This window comes from Macaca mulatta, chromosome 15, assembly GCF_049350105.2.
Source record: "Macaca mulatta isolate MMU2019108-1 chromosome 15, T2T-MMU8v2.0, whole genome shotgun sequence".
Lineage (NCBI taxonomy): Eukaryota > Metazoa > Chordata > Mammalia > Primates > Cercopithecidae > Macaca > Macaca mulatta.
Window position 1 is genome coordinate 84,522,492 of NC_133420.1, and position 22,358 is coordinate 84,544,849.

General features: G+C 32.6%; 1 protein-coding gene across 4 annotated transcripts in view; it reads left to right on the forward strand.

Annotated features, from left to right (window-relative positions):
* The window catches only part of ZDHHC21 (zinc finger DHHC-type palmitoyltransferase 21), a 74,796-nt gene extending 59,400 nt beyond the window's left edge, over window positions 1-15,396 (forward strand). Inside the window, exons 9-12 of one of the 4 annotated variants that reach the window (XR_001440076.3) lie at window positions 2,227-2,313; window positions 3,861-4,011; window positions 6,892-6,935; window positions 7,475-7,566. Coding sequence is in view for 1 of the 4 variants with exons in the window: in XM_015117682.3 (XP_014973168.1) it covers window positions 6,892-6,935; window positions 7,475-7,607 (177 nt within the window). In the remaining 3 variants the exon portion in view is untranslated. Of the gene's footprint in view, window positions 1-2,226; window positions 2,314-3,860; window positions 4,012-6,891; window positions 6,936-7,474 lie in introns of all 4 variants that reach the window. The other 3 variants (XR_003723267.2, XR_001440077.3, XM_015117682.3) reach the window with 3 other exon arrangements.
* Window positions 15,397-22,358: the final 6,962 nt, after the last annotated feature.

Genomic DNA, 22,358 nt, shown 5'->3' on the forward strand with positions numbered 1-22,358 from the left:
TGCATAATTTCTCTTTGCTCAGTGTAGTAAACTGCTTTGAAGTATTTTTGATAAAAGTAATTAAAAACAAATCTTTTTCTATAATTTGTATGTTCTTAAATCACTACTAATTGCTTGAGTGATTAAATAGATGCTTAAAAAATGTTGGTAAGAAAACTAAACATTTATGGGTTTTCCTTTTACTAACCATTTTTCCTAGACATTCATTTTATATTTCATGATTTAAATCCACACAAATATTCAATCTGACATTAAAACATAGGATTGCAGAAAGCAGTGAATCTTATATTTATGGTTTGCTTATGGTATTTCAGCACAATAATTTATGTACATTTTATTGATACGTTATTCCCTGAATCTCAGCGAAAGGGGCATATTAAGTACCCATCTTATTTCTACTAATAACCAAAAATCTTATCAAAGTATAATTTTGGTGTTAAAAGTGTAAGAGTAGTTAAATTTGAGTTTTGATTATAAACATAGTTTTTCAGCTGTTCCAAATATTCTAATTAGTGCAAGACTTATTTATAGAAAACATTATTGTGTATAATCATCCTCGCTGGCTTTCTCTCTATATTCCTATATAATTATTTCTTGTATACTTGACTACTTTTACTAGATTGTAAGTTCCATGATGCTAAGGACTGTGTCATAATAGATACTTAGTAAATTTTTGATAGATGAATAAATGAATAAATGCATCATGGTTTACGTGTTTAGGACTTGTTTTTTCAACTGGATTACAAGCTCTTAGAGGGCGTAGGATTTTATATGTGTAGTCTCTTGTAGTCTCTATTGTTTTATTTTTCATTATAAAACCACTTCTTTGTGTGTTTAAACATAATGTTGAAAAGTTACATTTTGAGGTAATTGAGGTATTTATTTCCAAGCTGTCTCAGAAAGTAGGTAGTAGGCAATATCACTAAAATCTAAGACTGCCATTTATTGAGGAGTTTAAGGAGTTTTGACATTATTAACTCATTTAATCCCCACAAAAACCTATGAGGTAAGGGTTATTATTTGGAAATGGAGGTATGGAGTTTTAGCAATTTTCTTTAGGTTGTATAGTCAGAAAGTGGCGTGATTAAGAGAAGTGGGGGGATTATTTTGGAAAGAGATTTTCAGTGTCTATAAATATAAGATCTGTTGCCTTCTCACTTTTGTTCTATGATTGATTAGATGTTTATGTGAACTTCAGATCCCTAATAAAAGACATAGCTGGTCTTTTGTTGGAAATGGGTGCTTAAAGAACCATTCATTTGAAGTGAGGAAAGTAGTTCTGACTTAAAAGGAAGACAGAGCTGAGATTAACAGAACATTTCCCTCTTTTGATTGAAAACAAAACTAAAAATAAGGAATCATGCTATTTCTTCATGTCCAGTTAGTTTAGTGCCGCAAATTTATATTAAGTTGACCATTTTGTACAATATGTGCTGCTAATTAAGTGCTATGGAAAAATTTAAAGTTAAATGAGCTACTGTTCATAACTAATCAGAGGTGCTAAGAAGTGAAATGAAAGTCTTTCTTAGAATTAATATAAATTAGTAATAGATAAAACAGGCAAATCTCGAATTGTGAAACACTTGCCTGAGTAGTGTTTTCAATTTTTTAATTTTTAATTGATATATAATAATTGTACATATTTACGGGGTACAATGTGATGTTTCAATATTTTTATACATAATGTAATGATCAAATCAGTAATGAACTTATCCATCACTTCAAACATTTATGATTTATTTTTGGTGAGAACATCCGAAATCCTATATTCAAGCTGTTCTGAGATAAACAGTACCTTCTCGTTGACTGTAATCACACTGCTGTGCAATAGAACACCACAATTTATTACTCCTCTCTAATTGTAACTTTGTACTCATTGACCATCCTCTTCCCCATCCTTCCCTTCTTTCTACCCTCCCCAGTCTCTGCTAACTACTGTTCTGTTCATAATTCTATGAGATCAACTTTTTAAAGATTCTACATATGAGTGAGAACAGTCAGTATTTGTCTTTCTGTAACTGGCTTATTTCGTTTATCCATGTGATCGCAAATGATCATACTTCATTCTTTTTTATGACTGATTAGTATTCCAGTATGTATATATACCATATTTACTTTATTCATCTGCTGTTAGACACAGGTTGATTCCATATCTTGGCTGTTGTGAAGAGTGCTGCAATAAGCATGGAAGTTTGACATACTGATTTTATTCCTTTGAATATACAGTTGTCCCTCACTCTCCATAGGGGATTGATTTCTGGACCCCGCAGGGATATCGGAATCCACTGATGCTCCTGTTCCTTTTGTAAAATGGTATAGTATTTGCTTATAAACTATGGACATCTTCCCTTATACTATAAATCACCTCTAGATTATTTATAATACCCAATACAGAGTAAATACTATGTAAATAGTTGTTAAACTATATTATTTTTATCTGTATTTTTTTTAATTTTTAAAAATAGTTTTTCTTAAAATGTTTTTGATCCATGGTTGATTGAATCACAGCTACAGAACCAACAAATATGGAAGGCTGACTTTGTACCCAGTGCTGTGATTGCTGGATCATACAGAAGTTTTATTTTTAACTTTTTGAGGTGCCTCCATACTGTTTTTTAATAATGGCTGTATGGATTTACATTTTCCCCAACAGGAGTAAGGTTTCTTCCCCAGGCTGTGTAAGGGTTCCCTTTTCTCCACATCCTTGCCAACATTTACCTTTTGTATTTTTTGATAATACCCTGGGATAATTCTAGCTGGGATGACATGATTTCCCATTATGGTTTTTAATTTACGTTTCTCTGATGACCAGTGGTGTTGAACATTTCCTCATATACCTGTTGGTCATTTGTATAATCTTTTCTCTATTTTAGAATCAGATTTTTTTTCTTTTCTCTCTCTTTTATTTTTCTGTTGAGTTGTTTGTGTTCCTTATGTATTCTGTGTATTACCCCCTTGTCAGATGTATAGTTGCAGAGATTTTCTTCCATTCTTTAGGTTGTTTCTTCAATGTATTTTTTTTTTTAAGAGATGGGATTTCACTCTATCACCTAAGCTGGAGTGTAGTGGCATGATCATAGCTCACTGCAGCCTTGAACTTCTGGGCTCAAGCAAACTTCCCACCTAAGTCCCCTGAGTAGCGAGGACTACAGGCACATGCCACCATGCCATACCTTCTATTTTTTTAAAGGTCTTTCTTTTGTTTTTGTAGAGACAGGGCCTCACTATATTGGCTGTGCTGGTCTTGAACTCCTGGCCTCAAGCAACCCACCTGCCTCGGCCTCCCAAAGTCCTGTAATTACAGGCGTGAGCCACCGCACCCAGCCATTCACTGTGTTGTTTCCTTTGCTGTGCAGAGCTTTTTTGTTTGATGTAATCTCATTTCTCTATTTTTGTTTTTGTTGCCTTTGTTTTTTATTTCTTACCTAAAAAATCTTTATCCAGGCAATGTCATAAAGCATTTCCTCCATGTTTTCTTCCAGTAGTTTCATAGGATCAGGTCTTAATTGAAGTTTTTGATCCATTTTGAGTTGATTTTGTGTATAGAACAGTGTTTTAAGCTCTAGATTAAATCACCGTAGAGTCATTAGGTGACTATGTGTGGCAGACTTAGAAGCATCAACGAGATCTATAATAATAAAGAATGCAGGGGATAACTGAGGTTAGATTGAACTGTTTTCAAGGAGTCTAACAAAAATAATTGTTTTACTTTCCTCAGGTCTGCAGTTTGGCAGATCTAGAAACTCCATTTTGAAATTGTTTGCAGGGTTAAACAGGTCCAGAGGCAATGGCTCTTACTTCCAGACTCAAAAGAGATAGTCATATAACAAATTGTTTATTCCTTTATGTGCGATTGTCAGGTGTGCCAAAGGACTCTTCAGCACATTCTTTCTCCTGTATGACAACATATGTGGCAAAGTGTTGCTTGGTGAGAATGAACTCAAAACAGGATGAGTTAGTTGGATGGATTGTATCATCAAGCGCTCTATGCCAAGAGGACTGGGTTCTCAGGTCTGTTAACCAGGAAACCTCTGGTGATAAATTCTTGCTCTTTATCCCGCCCCCCTTGCAACCTCTCATTTTCCTAACATCAAGCCAAGAGATACCACTTTCTCCCTTTCTCTTAGGAACTTCCCCCCCCATTCCAGGTATAATTTTACTACTTAGGATGCAGTTTCAATAGTCAACATAACTTTTTAGACTAGGCCTGAAAAATAATTTCTTAGGTAAGACCACCCATCAGAAGATAAAATATTAGATAAAATAGGTAGGGCCTATATTTCTGTATGTCTTGCTGTTTCTAGTTCATTATTTTTAAGGACGTCCAGCTTTTAAAATAGTACATCATTCTCATATATCTTGGTCATGTAGACTGAGGAAAGTCTTAGATATTTTGATCATTAGACTGTAATCAAGGTGTAAATATTTATAAATAAAAGTGTTCTTATAGACAACACATAGTAAAAACTTGTTTGTTATCATTCCTGGACAAATGAATTTCTTTGGATAGCTGAGTTTTACATATAACTAAGAACTTATACTTTGTATTTAAACTCCTTGAGGATAATAGTTATCTTATTGGTCCTTTCATGATGAGCACTGTGTTGAGTCTTTAGTATCGAATGAAGTTATCTGCATCAAAATATTTTAATTATTTTAGTGTTTTTTTATTCCAAAAGTATATTAAATTTAATTTGACACTTGAGGATAACTTGTGGTTTTTCGTATTCTTGATAGTAGTAACTCCTGTCCTCTTCTAGTTTGCTGTTTCTGTCCTGCTAGTGAATGTGATAACCTAATTTGTATTGCTCTGGGTATGTTATATGTAAGCACCAGTGCAAAAACTTGATGATATGTTTGGTTACCAAAACACAAATTGTACTTTTAACAGTATTCTGGATAGCAGAATTACAGAGAGATGAGCATTTGCCATTTCTAGAGGAAAAAAATAGCCTATTTTGGCTAACCTCACAAATCCTACTCATAAAGTAATGGTAAACATCACATTGTTTGAAAGAATAACCGAATAACCATGCTTATGATGATTTGATAGATAGTATTCTAGTTATTTCCCAAAACAGATTCAAGAAAGGTATCAAAAACACTTGAAAATAAAAGCTTTTTCTGTATGAAATCTAAATCTGAAATCTTTAAAGTAGATTTTTTTAATGCCACCAATAAATCCCTTAGGATTATAAGCAAGTTGTAATTTCTGCACAGTAAAAATTGCCCTTAATCTTAGCTGGTGAGAGTAGTCTGACCTTGCATTTGCCTTATACACCATGGAATACTGTATAGTTTTTAAGTGTTGTCCACATCTGCGATCTTAGGCCATTCATATACGTTTCCTAATAGCTATTCTATTTCATCTTTCTCTTTGACTTCTATCTCATCTTTTTCTTTGTACTTTTGCACAAGCTGTTTTAATTGCTTTGGAACAATGTGTCACTATCAAAACTCTAAGAAACAATTAAAATGACTTCACTTACTTCCTTTACAAATGTGGAACCTGAAGCCCAAATTTCCTCTGAGACCCTAATCAATTTTCTCATATGTTTGTAGACTGTGTTTTCATAAAGTAAGACATTTTGAGGAAATTACAACAGAGCTGAGAAAGGTTAATTATTAATAGAATTGTCACTGGATACCTTGAATTACAAAGCTTCATAGGAAAACTAATGAATATAGAATATGTAGCTAATCTATAACTTTTAAAAAATTCCTGGAAAATCTGTAAATGAAACTCTGTTATTGGTTATTAGTTATCTTAAAAGTAGATCAGTTTTCTCTTATATAGGCTAACTGTAGTTATGCAACTATTCATAATGAGAATTTAATATTATGAACTATTTATTTAACATCTCTAAAGAGTTGTTTTTGAGTGAAAGTGCTGTTTATTAGCATCACTGGAAAAGTTTTACAGCCAAATAAGTTCTTGGGATTTTACTTGTAGCCACAAGTGTTCGCATGAATCGTACTGCTTAATAAGTCTACCTATGTGTAAACAAAGTGTTAAGGTAAAGTAAGGGATAAAAAGAGGAAAACTTCTCCAGCTTTTGGTGTATTTGAATGAATGTACTCTTTTGCACTGTTTCAAAGTATATTTAAAATACAAATAAATACCTAAAAATAAGATTGTGTAATTTGTATTTTGATTATTTGGCTATTACTTGTAACAATTTACCAGTCTAATGATAAGTCTTCTGATAACACAAATTAAACCAGCATTTCTAGAAGCGATCTTCTGTTTGTTGAAATGTTTTTTGTTTTTTGTTTTTTGGTTTTTTTTACATATTTATGTTAGAGCCTCATAGAAAGCATACAATTAGGAAATTATATTATGAAAAAGGTTATTTTTCTGCTAAAAAAGAACTCTGGTCAGTTTAGTTTTCAGAATAATAGATGTTGTAATATGGCAAATTCATAGATTGCCTTGTTGAATTTTGTTGTTGTTTACAGAAACCTAGAACCAGTAGCACTCTCTTAGGCAGTTTTCTGTTCATTAGTTTATTTCATATGTCATTTTACTATTTATTTTTTAATGCATATTCACTAACAGTTAAATTGAAAGTAGATTGTAGACTTTCAGAGGAATCATCAAGAAAGCAAGTGTAATAAAAGGTTATATTTTAATGAAGTGATACTCTCACAATTTTTGTGAGGTTTTTGTATTTAAATAGGTTTTTTTTTGCGTAATATAATGTTGATTTTGTTTTTCCAAGGGGATTCCAGCAATGTATGAAAGATCATTTAAAATTCATAATACTCATATATAAACTGTTTAAATCTTTAGAATATTCTTGGAATAAGATTAAAAACATCATAGAATGGATACAGAATAAAGACTTAATGACTTTGTTACATCTGAATGTAATTTTTTATTTTTAATAGGATACAACATCTATTGAAAAGATGTCAAACTGTTGTGAAGATATGTAAGTATAAAACTGAAGTATATAGTATTATTTAAAAATGGAAAGAACTGGACATATTTGAGAAATATATGCATGTAGTAAAAGATAATATAATGATGGCTTTTTTTGGTGCCTTGTCTGAGGCCTGTGCTAGACAAGCCTACCCCAGTCTTACAGTAGGGGTTTTCCAGCCATGATAGTTTTCACACTAAAATGCTGATCATTCTCGCGCCTTGTCTAACTAAAGTAAGTTAAATTATTTGTCCTGAAAGTACATCAAAAGAGATTTGCTACTGTGTTGTTGACACACATTCTGTTAATCCTGAGATTTTCCTCTGCTTCAAAAGTTGTGCTCGGTTGATTGACGACACAGATACAATATCTGCTATCCAGAGTTAAAACTCAGCTGCATGCCATAATGAAAGAAAAGCTGTATTTATGATGCTGGGACACAATTCATCAGAGTCCAGTAATGGATCCCCAGCCAACCTGTATTGTTTTAGCTGACTGAAGTGCACCATGGGAGTGCTGTCTTTCACTAATAATGCTGTCTTCTGTAGATCGAGGCCCCGAAAGCCATGGCAGCAGACCTTCTCAGAAGTTTTTGGCACTCGTTGGAAGATCCTGTGGTTCATTCCTTTCAGGCAGAGGCAACCACTGCGAGTTCCCTACCACTTTGCCAATCATGTCTAAACAGATGGATGGTGGGCACAGATGGGTCCTCCATGCTGGAAATGCGTTACAGGTTTTATGATAATAGAACTATGACAGTCTTCAAGTCAATTAAAATCCACCCACCAATCTTAGGCATCATAATGTGCCCCAGGCTTTATGTTAATAGTGATCTTGATCCTGTTGTGGGACTAATACAAGATCTATATTTAAGTTTTAAAGCATGTTTACTTTCAAATTAGCTTTCCACAGGGATTTATTTAAATGCTTTTGTTATTAAACTCAAAAGGCAGTGATTAGGATGAAATAATTGTACATAATTTCTTTTAGTACTGACAGTGTTACAGATTCTAATTTGTGGTAAATTTCAGATGTTTTTTTAAAATTTTCACTTTTAAACAGTAACCAAATCTAAGTTTAATTATTCAGGTTTTACAAAAGTTGATACACCTTCTTATAATATAGGTAAATTTTCTTTTTCAAATCCAATTTAAAATAACCTTTCCTTTTAAATGTGCTGCAACATTTTAAAAAATGCAGCAGCAATAGGAGTGAACAGCAGCAACAAAAAACGGGCATTGGTTTCTTAGGAGTGGCTTTCTTATATTTTCTTCTTTTTTCTTCACCAAAACCAACATTAAAGGACCACTGAAGTAAAACACCAACTACCTACCTTACTATAAAGGAAATGTTAAAAACTTTTTCACAATAATTTTTCAGTTTTCACCATTACTGTTGTAATTATTGATTGTGATTGAAATATTTGCTCCCAGGAGAACTCCTGACCGGTGGGCATGTATTCCTATTTTACCCTAAGATTTTAATGAGCAAAAAGGGGAGAGAATTTGCAATAAGTTCACAATTACCTTTTCTAGTGCAGTTATATTAGAATGCATATGTTTTTAAAATACTGGTATAACTAGATAATATGTAATGTACAGTATAAAGAGGAATATTGTGCTTTTGAAAAGATTATACTTTTTACTTTTATTTATGTACTAGTAGATGTAAAATTTCACATTGAAGGTTTATATATATTGGCCAACTCATATAGAAATTTTATTTATAGGAAGCTACTACTGAAAAAAGTCACTAACTTTGTTTACCTTTAATAATCCCTAAATTCAAATTAAATTTTAATTGGCCGGCTCTAATTTGCATTGAGAGACCTTTTACTAGTAGCTAGTGTTAGGAAGTGACCCTAAAATAAGAAAATACAATGATCTGTGTTTATTATTAACCTTATACAAATGTAAATTACTAATAGTGATGTTCTCTCGCAAGGCATAGAACATTTGTATGAAAAGACATTTAGTATGCTTTGAAAACTCAGCTTTTAATTTTTTTCCATTAGAATACTGCAAAACGCATATATCTTTTTAAAAAATTTATGTACTCACAGTCTTTCCCTTGAAGAGAAGATTGAAAAAGTCTACTGTTCATGAACCATGCTAATATTTTCCTTTTAGTTAATTTTGAAAGTAAGGAACAATACCTGGGAAATAATTAAACAGAAGGTTACCATTGTTAGTCAGTTGGCTATACTGTGGTTAGTTCTTTCAGAAATTGTAAATATCTTGTAGCATATTCTGAAATAATAGAGTAAGTACTTCTCAGAGATGTCAATATCATGTTTTTCATGTTCTAATTGGAATACTTTATTACTTACAAACTCCGAAGTGGCAGATGAACGTATTTATTGGTACTGAAAAGAGACGTAGTAAATTAAATAGAAGAAATATATTTATAAAGCTTAGTGAAACACAAAATTAGAATGTTAATGTCAGGCAAATGGGTTGGAATTTGTGCAAGCTATTTGGCCACCATTTGGCCTGGTGACAGAACTTTTATAAGGAAGTAATATATAGATAATGTAGGTAGATATCAGTTGAATGCCTTATATTGTATACATTCCTTTCAAATAAGGACCTTGAGAAAACAGCAGAACCAAGTGAAGATCCCCTAAAGAACTTTGTAGCTGATTTATACTTCCTGTAGTAGCAGTAGGTACACTGAAAGGTATTGGGCGGGGTCTCTTTCCCACTGTGATGATTTGTGTTCTTATTTTTCCTAGATTTACCACTTCTAGGACATATTCTTTTCCTTCTTCCTCTTTACCTTTCCTGGTCCTGATCACTCTGTAGTCAGTTCCCTTAAATTATTGGACTACACACTAATACACTAGAAAAGCATACGCTTATTTTATTTGAATGGCAGAAATGCTATCTATCAGTATATTTACATAAGAATGTATATTAAAGTATGTCTATATATACTTACACTGTGACTTTCAGTATTCCCCAGTTAGCATACCTAACCCTCCTGTGGGTATTGTTAATTCTTGTTAGACTACACTAGAGAAAAACCAACTGTCAGTTTCCTAAGCATATCTACTGGTGTTCCTTCTGCGCCCTCTTTTGGCTAATTGATGTAATTATACTGGCTCTAAAGATTTACTGCCCCATAAGTAAATAGTATAGCCACATTCTGAACATATCAAAAGTATAAACTTAGGAGTATATGTACAAAAATGTAAAATTTTATGAAAATGAACATGTTTTTATGATGTTATTTCTAGTTCGTAGAATGTGATGACTGCTTTGCTTCGTTTGTGTTCGTTCCCATTATATTCTTGCTGTCAATCACAAATTTATATTAGATTAGGATAAACTAAGCTATTTTATGTATTTTATTTTAAACCTTACTTTGGCAGAGTAATTCCTTAGAATTGGAAAAGCTGTTACTTTAAAATGACCAATTTATTACAAAACATAGAAATGTATTGTAGCTACAAAGACAACCAAGCATTTACTGTGTTTTAATGAATATCTAAAAAACTACATTTAGTTTATTTTACTCAGTTTTGAAATGATTTTTTTTACTGACTTATGCCTTAACTAAGAGATTAATGATTCTTTGTATACTTTTCCTTTTCTTTTCTTTGTTCTTTTTTTTTTTTTTTTTTTTTTACCTTTCCCAGAGTTATATCTATAGTTTTAGTAGCCAATTTATTATGTATTCTGGATAACTATGAAAACAACTAAAGGTGTTGGGCATTAGAAAATAATCGTGAGCAGTAGGATTACTGATGTAATATGTATGTTGGACTGAAGTATTTCTTTATAAACGTTCTATTTGATTTTAAGCAAAATGTATGTTAAAGGATGTTTTTACATCAGTAAAGTCATTTGTCGGCCTTCTGGAAATGAAAGGTTTTTACCTAGATACTGTAAGTTACACCTCCTTAACAATCACATTTGTCACTGTTGTTTTCTTCAAACAAAAATGTTTATGGGCTTCATGTAGGCTTAAGATTGTAGGCAAAGATGAACTGAGTTCAGGACCCCTCAAGCAGTAGGCATTCAGTTATAGAGCAATTGGTACTTTGTAACCCAGACTTATAGGTTAAAAATATCAAGTTAGCTGATGTTTCTTTATAATAAAAATACTATTTTGCTTAAGAGTTGTATTAAAAATATTTGTGCTTAACATTAGAAATAGCTATTTTAAATTGTAGTTAACATATTAACTCTTTTTCAGAAAAAAGCATAGTTTATTTTTAATAATGAAAGAGAACATAATACATAGTGCTCACTGTAACAGCTGAGTTAAAACGTCTGTCAGAATTAACATCATTGTATTTTTGCCAATGCATAGAGGCATTTTTCTCTAAGTATGATGGCTAATGGTAACTATTCTTTGTTAGACGTTCAAGTCACTTCCATACAAGTAACTAGTTGGTGATATGTTTTGCTCCAAAGGGTGTATTAATTCTGAATGCTAATCATAAAGACTTAAGTTAGGACAACATTTCAAACCAGGAAGTGTGAATTGATTTAGATTATGGCCACACAATTTTCTGTGTGTTAGTTCTTGGGGCAGTTTAAGTGTTTTCACATGTATTGCTATAAAATCACGATGTATCAAGCTCTGGTTTAATATGCCATTAATATTAATTAACAGAGCTGCTAGTCTCTCTCTGGACTTTAGTCTCTGCTTCTCTTGCGCTTCCTGTGTCAGTAGATTAGCTCAAGTTTATCGAGTTTAATAACCTATAGTTACTTTATTAAATAAGTTTCTGACATGACCTCTAATATACATAGATATATCTAGAATTTATTTGATAAAATTCACACATATAAACATTGAGTAGTTTGCTAATAGATACAAATATTAGATTTTCACACAACTCTACTACTGCTTTAAAAAAACATAAGTATTGGTAAGTGTAGCAAATAAGCCATGTACATTTAATGTGTTCTACTTGCTAGTATTAACTGTATAATTAATGAATGTGTTATTTAATGCCCAAGTTTGTTAACTTTTACTCTAGAAATCATCCTCTGAATTTATCTATAAATCACAAATTTCATTATGCTCTATATTTAGTCATTCTCAGTTGAATTCTAGAATATTCCACAGTACAATGTGAGAAAGTATTAGAACCAACTTGCTTGAACTGTTTTGAACCAATGTTGTAATTCTGTGTATTAATCGGTATTTAGCATTTCTGCTGCTTATGAGGTGATGATGGTTTAACTTCAGGAAAGTGGCTTTTCTCTGATTTATTATCATTGTGCAGTTTTTAACAACAAAACTTACTACATCTTTGTCAGTTTTTCAGATGTTGCAATACTGCCTGCTAATTTGAAACAGAAATAACAATGGTATTTTAAAAGTCATTGATATTACTGGTATTTTCCATTATCATTACAGTTTTTTACTATTATTATGTTCTTTTTGCCTTGTCCATCCTAGAGAATAGGTACAAATGAGTAGTGAGTATCCAAAAACTTACTAAGATGGAGAGAAGGCTAGATGGGGCATGAATAATCAGCATCTCAGCAACAGAGTTGACTGGAGCCAGTTTCTGACATCAGAAAATCTCTTTGCTATAATCATTTAGCCTTATCTCTTATTTATACCATTTTTATTGGAGGAGTTGTTAGTGCATATAAACATTTAGTTTGAATTATTTAACTTAAGGAATTTATATTGATGTTTCTCTTCAGTTGGTCAGATGCCTTTAATAAATATTTTAGTTTTAAATATTATAATTGTGTAGAGTATGGTAACGTGAAGTGTTAAAAATAATGTGGAAAACACAGCTATTTAATGCAGAGGAGAAATGAATAGTTTGCCCAAAGTTTGAAAAAACTGGTACCTTTTCTGGAAATCTTTATTGCAAAGAAAAGATACTGAGTATATAGGAAATTTTGTCACCAGAGGAAAAATAAACAATATATAAGGGTGGCTTTCACTTTAACATTTGGGATATTTTGGAGTTCTTGATACCCTGAAGGTCTCCATTTGTATTGGTATTTTGAATATCTGTAACATGTAATGTCGTGCTTATAACAGTTCAACACTGGTTTTTTTGGTATTGATAGCTTTATATATAAACAAAGATGTGGACAAAATAGCTTAACAAAAGTTGTGGGCTTTTTTGTGGCTTCGCCTGCCTGTTTGACTAAACACAGGGTTTATTTTGCAGGCTGTTAACTAAAGGGAAGGCTTATCTGCGTATTGCAAGCTATATATTCTTGCCAGTATGCATTGGATGATATTTTAACCTACTGGTGCCTGAAGTTAGTGTTTTATAACCTCAACAACTATAAAACATCCTGGTGCTATTCACTTTAGCATTGAGTGACATTTTTAATTCCTGTACCAAAGAGTTAATTTTCTTTTGGGTTGACTGAGTTTTCTTCTCACATCATTGTGTGTTTATAAAGTAGAATTTAATGTTACTAAGAACAGTTTGATTAACAGATCTTATTTTTTGCATGCTGCTGTGGCAATTTAATGGATTTTAAATGTTTCTCACTTGGACTATTTTTTAGTTAGGCATGTGTGGATTTTAATTTTGTATTTTAATATAGCTTGGCTACTTTAAAAGGTAGTTAGATAGGCTGAAATTACAAAAGATAATTGAAGCACTTTTCACGAGTTGTTTTATTTCTGCAACAATGAATAAAAAAGTAAGAACTCTAATATTTAATTTATATAAATGAACTATATAGCTTATTGGGCACTTTAATGAACACTGAAACAAAATACTAAAATGAAGAGTTAAGGGTTCATTCTCATTACAAATCAAGAATTCAGCGTGTATGTGTGTGTGTGTGTAATCTTTAGTGGCTTTAAAGAATAATATTGCCATTTGTCTACTTTGCAAACAAAGAGAAAAGACCACCTTTAAAATATATGTATGTGCACATATATATGTATGTGTACATCTGTGTGTGTAGATATATAGAGAGAGATACGGAGAGACAGAGAGAGAGAGATGCTTTCCCAAGAGGAAATGCATATGTACCTTGATTTAAGCAAAACTGATAACAGAAAATTGAACTTAATGAAAAAAAAAGTCTGGATATGATTGCTCACTTTACATAGAAAGTTAGGGTAAGATTATTTTTAAAACTAATTTTGCTTAGTAGTTCGTTTTACAAAAATGAAGAAAAACACCCTTTAAGTGTACTCGTAATTTAAAACACCTTTCAAATGTAATTGTCCAAATGTAATACTGCTGTGTATACTATTTTGGTTCCAAATTTTTCCCTTTAAAACTCTCAAAACACTCAGTGTCCTTACAACTGCAGCTAAAATGGTTAATCATTCTGTCAAGAAGGTGACAGTGTGTGTATTGGAAAAGCAGACAATCACATTCGAAAATATTTTGTATTATTGTTAGCTAAAATCAACCTCTCCTTGAATGTAGATACAGTATATGGTTTTGCAGTGAATTCTGAATGGAAAAAAAGAATCAAGTCTGAAGTTTATGTGAATGTGGCTTCAGATCATTTGAACGATATGTAGATATCTAGGTGAACGTAATCATTAGAAGTGAAAGCAAAATTTGTTTGAAAGCCTAATGAGATGAAGCAGCATTGTCTCTCTCTAATCTGCCAACAGTATTCCATAGATTATGTTGCCACTATATTGATTCTGAGTAATTTGGCTTGTTTATGCATGGTTTAAATGCGGGTGGCTGAATGCAGTACTTTTTCAAGTTACTGAGTAGTAGAGAATTCACCACTATTCACTGTCTCCCAGAGATGAACATTTTCAAGAAAAAAAATTAGACAAAGATAGGCTCTTGGAAGGACAGAGCACACATGGATCATGCTGTATGAGCTCACTTTGTGTCCCTGGAATTAGTGTTTTTTGTGTGTGATCTGGCTGGCAAGTTTAATGAATAGCCAAAATCTGTGTTATTTTTGAGGCTCCTAAAATTGTGTGTGAACCCCAAGTTCTGTCTAGTATTATATCCCTAAAATGCTTTTATTTTGATAGTAGTATGTTCCAAGTGCCATCGGAAGATCCTGTTTTTAAATTTGTCAAGCATTTTATTATTCCGTGCATAATATGTATAGATCTGAGTGCTCTTTTCCTTGCATTGTCTTTTATTTTTACCTTGTCTTTCCCCTAAGAGAATTTAAAGAAAATCTTCACCAACATTTCTTGTGCTGATGGTAATTGGGAAAATAGTGGTTGAGGGATATAAGAATAGATTGAGGGAGTAAAATGGGTGAAAATGACAAGTGGGAACCATGCAGCTGATATGTATTTGTTTAGATGAAAAGTCTACACTGGTTCTTAATATGAAAATCAAACCATGTATCTACCTTAAGAACAATGTTGTTGTTTTTAATTTATTGTAGTGATTTAGTTTTATTCACGTAATATTTCTATTTTCTTTGCAGATTGTTTTTAATTTAAATTGTGGAATTTTTACTTCTCAAAATGTATTATGTACTGTATTTTTTTAAATCTTATTTTTAAATAAATATTTTTTAAAAACCTAGGACTGTTTTTCTCATCTTACCTTTTTTACTTATGAAAATTAACCCAAATTCTAGATTTCAGCACTACCAATGTAATAGGTCACTTTAAAACATTTTATACAATGTGGATAATTATTCATGATTACTAGTCTTAGGATATTGTTCTACCATAATCACAAAATTCATTAACTGTTCAAAAAGAACTAGGTGTACATAGTAGGGTTGAAATTGACAAACGCAATATTTCTAGTTAGGCATATTTATCTTGGAGATGACCCAGATGGCTGGATTCAGTCACCCAATTTATTTAACATTTATTGTGGCAGACACTATTTTATAGAAGTATTTTTTCTTGAGGGGAATAATGTACATACAATAAAATGCAGAAAGTTTAAGTTTACATCTAGGCACTGTTTTAGATCTGGCAATATTGAATTAAAGACTTTGCTCTTAAGAAGTTGCATTCTAAGAGTACTTAGTTTTTTGTTGACAAATGTTCGTAAGCCTAAACTAATTACTTTTCTTGTAAGAAGTCACAAAGCCAGTAAACATGAGTTGGCCAAAAAAAATCATCAGCTCTGAAAAGACAAATCAATCAGTAGGTCTTACAAACAGTGAGTTAGTAGAAACTGCCCTGAGATTGAAAGACAGAGGTTTAACTTTATTTTTAAAATTCTTTAAAAAATTTTTATTACCAGAAAAGTAATTTTGAAAAATATCCTAGATTAGTAGATAAATTATTTGATAGATTTGCCAAATAAAACTATAAATTTTGCTCTATTGGTAAGTCAAAGCAGATTTGTCAGAAAGTCTGCCTTCTGACAAACTTAAGGATTATAAATCTTTAATCTTGTTTCTTTTGCAATTTCCTTTGTTTTGATTCTAGCTAGCATTTATAATAATGTTTTCTTAGTGATAAGTTACAACCGTTCTCAAACTTTTTGGTCTCAAGACTCCATTACATTCATAAAAATTACTGCAGGCCCCAAATAATTTTTGCTTATGTAAGTTATGTTTATCAGTATTTATTGTAATAGAAAATAAAACTGATCAGGATCTATGAGAATTTGAAACAAAATGGGAAAAAATTTAAATAGTTGCTAATTCATTTAAACATAAACTCATTGCGTGTTAACATAAATAACGTTTTTATTTAGAGACCCATGATTTTATGTTTCTGCAAAGCTCTCATATCTGCCTTCATAGAAGAAAGTTGGGTCTCATACTGCTTCTGCATTAGACCAATCGAATTGTTATTTTGTTAGAAGTATCTGGAGAAGTCTGATCTTGTGCAGGTAATGTAGTTGGAAAAAGGAGGAGTATTCTTATCATCTTTTCAAGTAACTGGATATTCTCTGGTACTACACAAATACTCAAGTGATGGTTTCTTAAAGTTTAGTTAGTTGCAATGTGGAGTCTGAAACAATACCAAGGAACTTTTCATTTTCTTAAAATCCACTGGTCTCTTTTTCACTTTGGAAAGTTCTTTTAGCCATACAAAATTAAATTCATTAATATTACCACTGGTCTTGTCAGAAGTATTGCTTTTAGCCATACAAAATAAAATTAAATTGATTAATATTACCACTGACCTTGTCAGAAAAGTAAGTATTGGGAAGCAGTTAAGTTTATGGAGACAGATTACATTTTTCAGAATTCTGATTTTCACATGAAAGTTTGAATTTTGTCATTGGCAACGACATACTGTCAGTAGTTGTCCTTGAAGTGACAGGTTACCTTCACTTATTTTTGAGAAGATGCTTGCCAAATACCCAACTCTGAAAAACTGCGGTTTATCAGTCATTCCTTCAAGTATAAAATGGTGTTCCATGAAAAAAAGTGACTGGTTCAGCTTGCAACTCAAACAGTCACATAAGTGCTTTTCTTTAGTAATATACTATTAAACTCTGGAATTCACCTGAAGTGCTTTATGTGTACTTCCATTTTGTCAGACAGAATATTTAAAGTGTGCTCAAGAACAAGCTTTAGTAAAATTAATGGTTTTTACTGTTTCATCAGTGTTAAGTGAAACTGGCTTGTCACTTTTTTTAAGCTAAAGTGTGGTTTAATCTAGTTAATTTGGCTCTGTTTGGGGAGGAATGCAATTGGGGAAGGCAGAGCAGAGCAACATACTTTTGAGACTAGATTGATTTACTCTGATAAGTGAGAAGAAACGTCCACTGCATAAAAATAATTTGAATTTGTATCTGTATATTCCACCTTTTGAACACTTAAAATATGTATCCTTTACAGATTCACATCTACTTAGCCTTGTTATAAAGAGGCAAAAACTAAAAATATGTGATACTATTATAAGAATGCAAAATCATTTGAGAAGTTGCCAGATACTGTAGATGAACAAATGCATACAAATGCTGCTCTAGGCTGACCAATTACCCATATGAGCAGCAATTATATTAGCGTGCAAGGGCAATTGGAAGGAAAATTGGACCCTGTGGACATCCAGCTGAGCAAACAGTACTGAGGAAGGATAGAGGATATGTTAGCTTGAAAGAAAAAAAAAATACATCTAAGCTAACTTAAAAAAAATATTTGTATCAGTCAAAGCACATTCTTTGTATGTCCTCTGGATGACTAGTATTTTCAAATTAGGCCCCTTCTCCAAACAAGAAAGCACCTCTGTTTAAAGATCAAACACAATAAAAATAGCAATGTGTTTGCATTTTTTTAAAAAGCCAGACTATTGAGGAAATTAGGAACTTGGAATATACAATTCCAAGCACTCAGATATTACTGTAGATATGTATTTGAGTGTGTCTTTAGTAGTAAGTTTCATTGTAGCATGGTTTGGGTGATATTTATCTTTCTTAGTATTGAAATTTACAACTTTAAAAAATTAGACATGTTCTGTCCTCCCCACAAGTAGCTACTGGCCATAACTAAATGTTTTAGTACCTAATTCGAGATGGAGGTTTTATAGTTCCACATTGAAACTATGGATGGGTAATCCTAGCTGAAGTCAGGACCAACAAGTTAATGAAATTTGTTTTATAACTTGTATAAGCTTTGTAGGTGTAGACCAGATATCCTCATTATGTTAAACAGGTTCATATTTTAAATGGTGTTTAGGAGTAACCAGTATCAAGGTTTTTTGGATGGTCTGCACTTGTAACTTGATGTCTGGCTTTTAGAGAGTTTTTCAGTGTTCAAAAGCATTTCTGATATTCTCATCATGGAAAAGTACCCACAATGTGGAAAATGTTGATCCAGTCAGTGCACGGTACTGTGCTGTGAAGTGCTCTAATTTTTGTCATTTACTTTTCATGTGCATTTTTTTACATTTGGAAGTCTCCAATAATTTGGAGGAACCTTCTAAGAGGGTCTTCAGTGATCCTTACTTTTTGGTATTCAAAGCCTTGTAGAATCTTCTTTTTCCTCCTCAGAGGTGAACACTGTTTTAAACATGGTATGTAGCATTCTGATACATGTTTTCATACTTTATGTAAACATGAAAAGTAGTTTGATCAGTTTTTAAAATTTACATAACCCTCCCACAACAGCCCTGATCTCTTGTCCCTACTTTTCCCCCCGCCCCCTCCATAGCACTTATCACCATCTAGAACAAAATGGAAAAAAATTCCTGTTACCAAAATCTCCACTCCCACCCTCCTCCCCAAAAGTAGCTACTGGCAATAATTGGGTGTGCATCATTCCACTCCCCTTTCTTCACATGATCATACGCGTTATATGATATTCCTATCATATAATGATATATGGTTATCCCTATTAACATATAGTAACTTTTTTTTTGAGACAGGGTCTGCCTCTGTCACCCAGGCTGGAGTGCAGTGGCACAATCAGCTCACTGCAGCTTCCACCTCCTGGCTCAACCCATTCTCCCACACCCAGCTAATTTTTATATTTTTTGTAGAGTCGGGATTTTGCCTTGTTGCTCAGGCTGGTCTGCAACTCCTGAGCTCAAGCAATCTGCCCACCTTGGCCTCACAAAGTGCTTGATGATAGGCATGAGCCACCGTGCCCAACCTCTTCTTTTCTTTACAGTTCATATCAATAAACTATTATTTAACCATCCCTCTATGGTGGACATCATAAAGATTTTTTTTTTTTCTATTAGTAGCAGTGCTATGGAGGACAGTCTTGTGCAGAAATCTTTGTGCCCATTTGCTAGTATTTCTATAGGTAAAGTCTAGAAGTCAAATTGACAAGTCAGAGGATGTATATATTTTTAATTTTGTTAAGAAGTACCAAAATGTCTTCCAAAATTCTTTACACACATTCTCACACGAATACTATTAATCTTTAAAATTTGTAGCAAAGTAATAGAAGTGAACATCCAATTTTTTCTCTTGTGTATTCCTTGTTTATGGTTTTTGACTAGATTACCTTTCCTTGTCGAATGTTAGTAACTTTTTATTAATGTATTTCCTGGGTATTATTTTTTAATCTATTTAATACATTTCTAAAATTTAGCCCAGTCACTTGTTTTTGTTTATGGTGATTGTTCCAGTTACTTTTGCTGTATAACAATCCCAAACTTAGTGACATAAAACAACCAACCATTTTTTTATGGTCACAGTTTCTGTGGGTCAGGCATTCAGAATGGGCACAGCAGCTTTTCTGTCTTCCATGGTGTCTGAGGTCTTAGCTGGAAGACTGAAAGATCTTGGAAGATTCTATGGCTGGCAACTGCAATCCACAGAAGCCTCGTTTACTCACATTCCTGATGGTTGATGCTGGCTGTCAGCTGGGAGCTCAACTTGGACTATTTTCCAGAACACCTACATGGACCTCTCCACATAACTGGGCCTCCTTACAGCGTGGTGTCTGGGTTCTAGAAGACAGTGGCCCAAGACAACCAGAGAGAAATTATATCACCTTTTATCACCTAGCTTCAGAAGTCACAAACCTACTGTAGTCACAAGCTTACCCAGAGTCAGTGGGAGAGAACATAACTCCATTTTATGGGAAGAGTGTCAGAGTCACTTTTCAGGAAAAGTATATAGGATGGGAGATGTTGCCCAATCATTACGTTGTATGGAAGAATTAAACTACCTTGAAATTTAATACTTTTTATTATGACTTCTGGGTTTTATTACCTTGTTTAGAAAGGTCTTTCCTAAATCAAGATTATGTATTTTCCTTCATTTTTCCAAAAAACTTTGATATTTTTGTTTTTTTAAAATATTATGCTCTTGAATCCATTTGGAGTTTATTTTCATAAACTCCAATGTAGCTTTATTTTTATGAACTTCAATGTTTTGTACATTTTTGGAAACTTTTGTTTCTGTAATAGTGTATAGAGAGAAACTAAATTATTTCAGATGGACAAAATATTAACAACACATAAGATCTGACACTATAACACTCCTAAAAGAAAACATAGGGGGAAAAGCTTCATAACATTGTTGACTGCCTTGGAGATAACACCAAAAACACAAGCAACAAAAGCAAATATAGACAAGTGGGACTGCATCAACTTTAGAAGTTTCTGCACAGCTAAGGAGAGTTGATAGAATCAAAAGGCAGCCTATAAAATGGGAGGAGTTATTTTCAAACCACATATTTGCTAAGAGGTTAATCAAAATACAAAAGGAGCTCCTACAACTTAATAGCAAGGAAAAAATCCGTATAAAGACTGATTAAATAATGGGCCAAGGACTTTAATAGATATTTCTCCAAAGAAGACACACAAATGACCAACAGGTACGTGAAGGGATGCTCAACATCACTAATAGAGAAATGCAAAACTGTAACAAGGTAACATCTCAAAACTTAGAATGGCCATTTGAAAAAAATGTTGGTGAGGATGTGGAGAAATTGGAACCCTTGTGTACTGTTACTAGGGGTGTAAAATTGTGCAGCTGTTTTGAAAAGCGGTATGGAAGTTCCTTAGAAGAATTAGAAATGTTATATGATCCAGGATTCCCACTTCTGGATATTTTTCAAAAAAAGAAAATGAAACCAGGATCTGGAAGAGATATTTGCACTCTGCATTTCATTGATGCATTATTCATAATAGCCAAGAGATGGAAACAACCTAAATGTCCAATGATGATTGAATGTATTCAGAAAATTTGGTATATACATATAATGGAATGTTATTCTGCCATAGAAAAGGAAGGAAATACTGTTAGATGCTGTAACTTGAACTTTGACAACATTTTGCTAAGTAAAATAAGCCAGCCACAGAAGGACAAATATTGCATGATTTCACCAATATGAAGAATCTAACGTAGTCAAGCTTGTAGAAACAGTAGAATGGTGGCTGCTGTGGGGAGGGGGAATTGGGAAACTGTTGTTCAAAAGGTATAGAATTTCCATCATGCAAGTTTAAAACGTTCTAGAGCTCTGTTGTATAACATTATGCTTATAGTACTGTACTATACTTAAAATGTTAACAGTACCATACTATATATTTAAAAATTTACTAAGAGGATTGATCTCATGTACTTTTTGCCACAATAAAAAGTAATGTGAAGTATGAAAAATAATAGCTGAGGAGTATAATACTAAATTTGTGTAATTAAAAATACCAAGATTAATTACATGCTAATGTTTTGCTTTTTTGTTTGGTTTCTCACTTTGTTTTCTAAAAACATGGAATGTTACAGATACATCTAAATCCCCAAAACTACCTCCTGCAGTTTTCCTCCCTGGAGGTAGCCACCATCCTAAAGTCAGTGTGAATTATTTTCATGGACGTTTTTGTACTTTTATGATGGATGTAGCACCCATAAATGATACTATTTAAAAATTTTACATTTATGTAAATTTTAATCAGCATCACATTTTTAAAACAAAACATCTTTATTCATGTAGATCTGGGTCATTCATCATAAATCCCACAGAACAATTATTTGAATAAGCTGTAGTTTATATATTATTCACTAAGTGGATTATTTCCCTTATTATTAACTTGTTCAAAGAGAAGTGAAATAGTGGAATGGTAAGGTATGTGCATCTTCAACTGTAAAAGCTTTCCCAAATTGCTCTTTAAAGT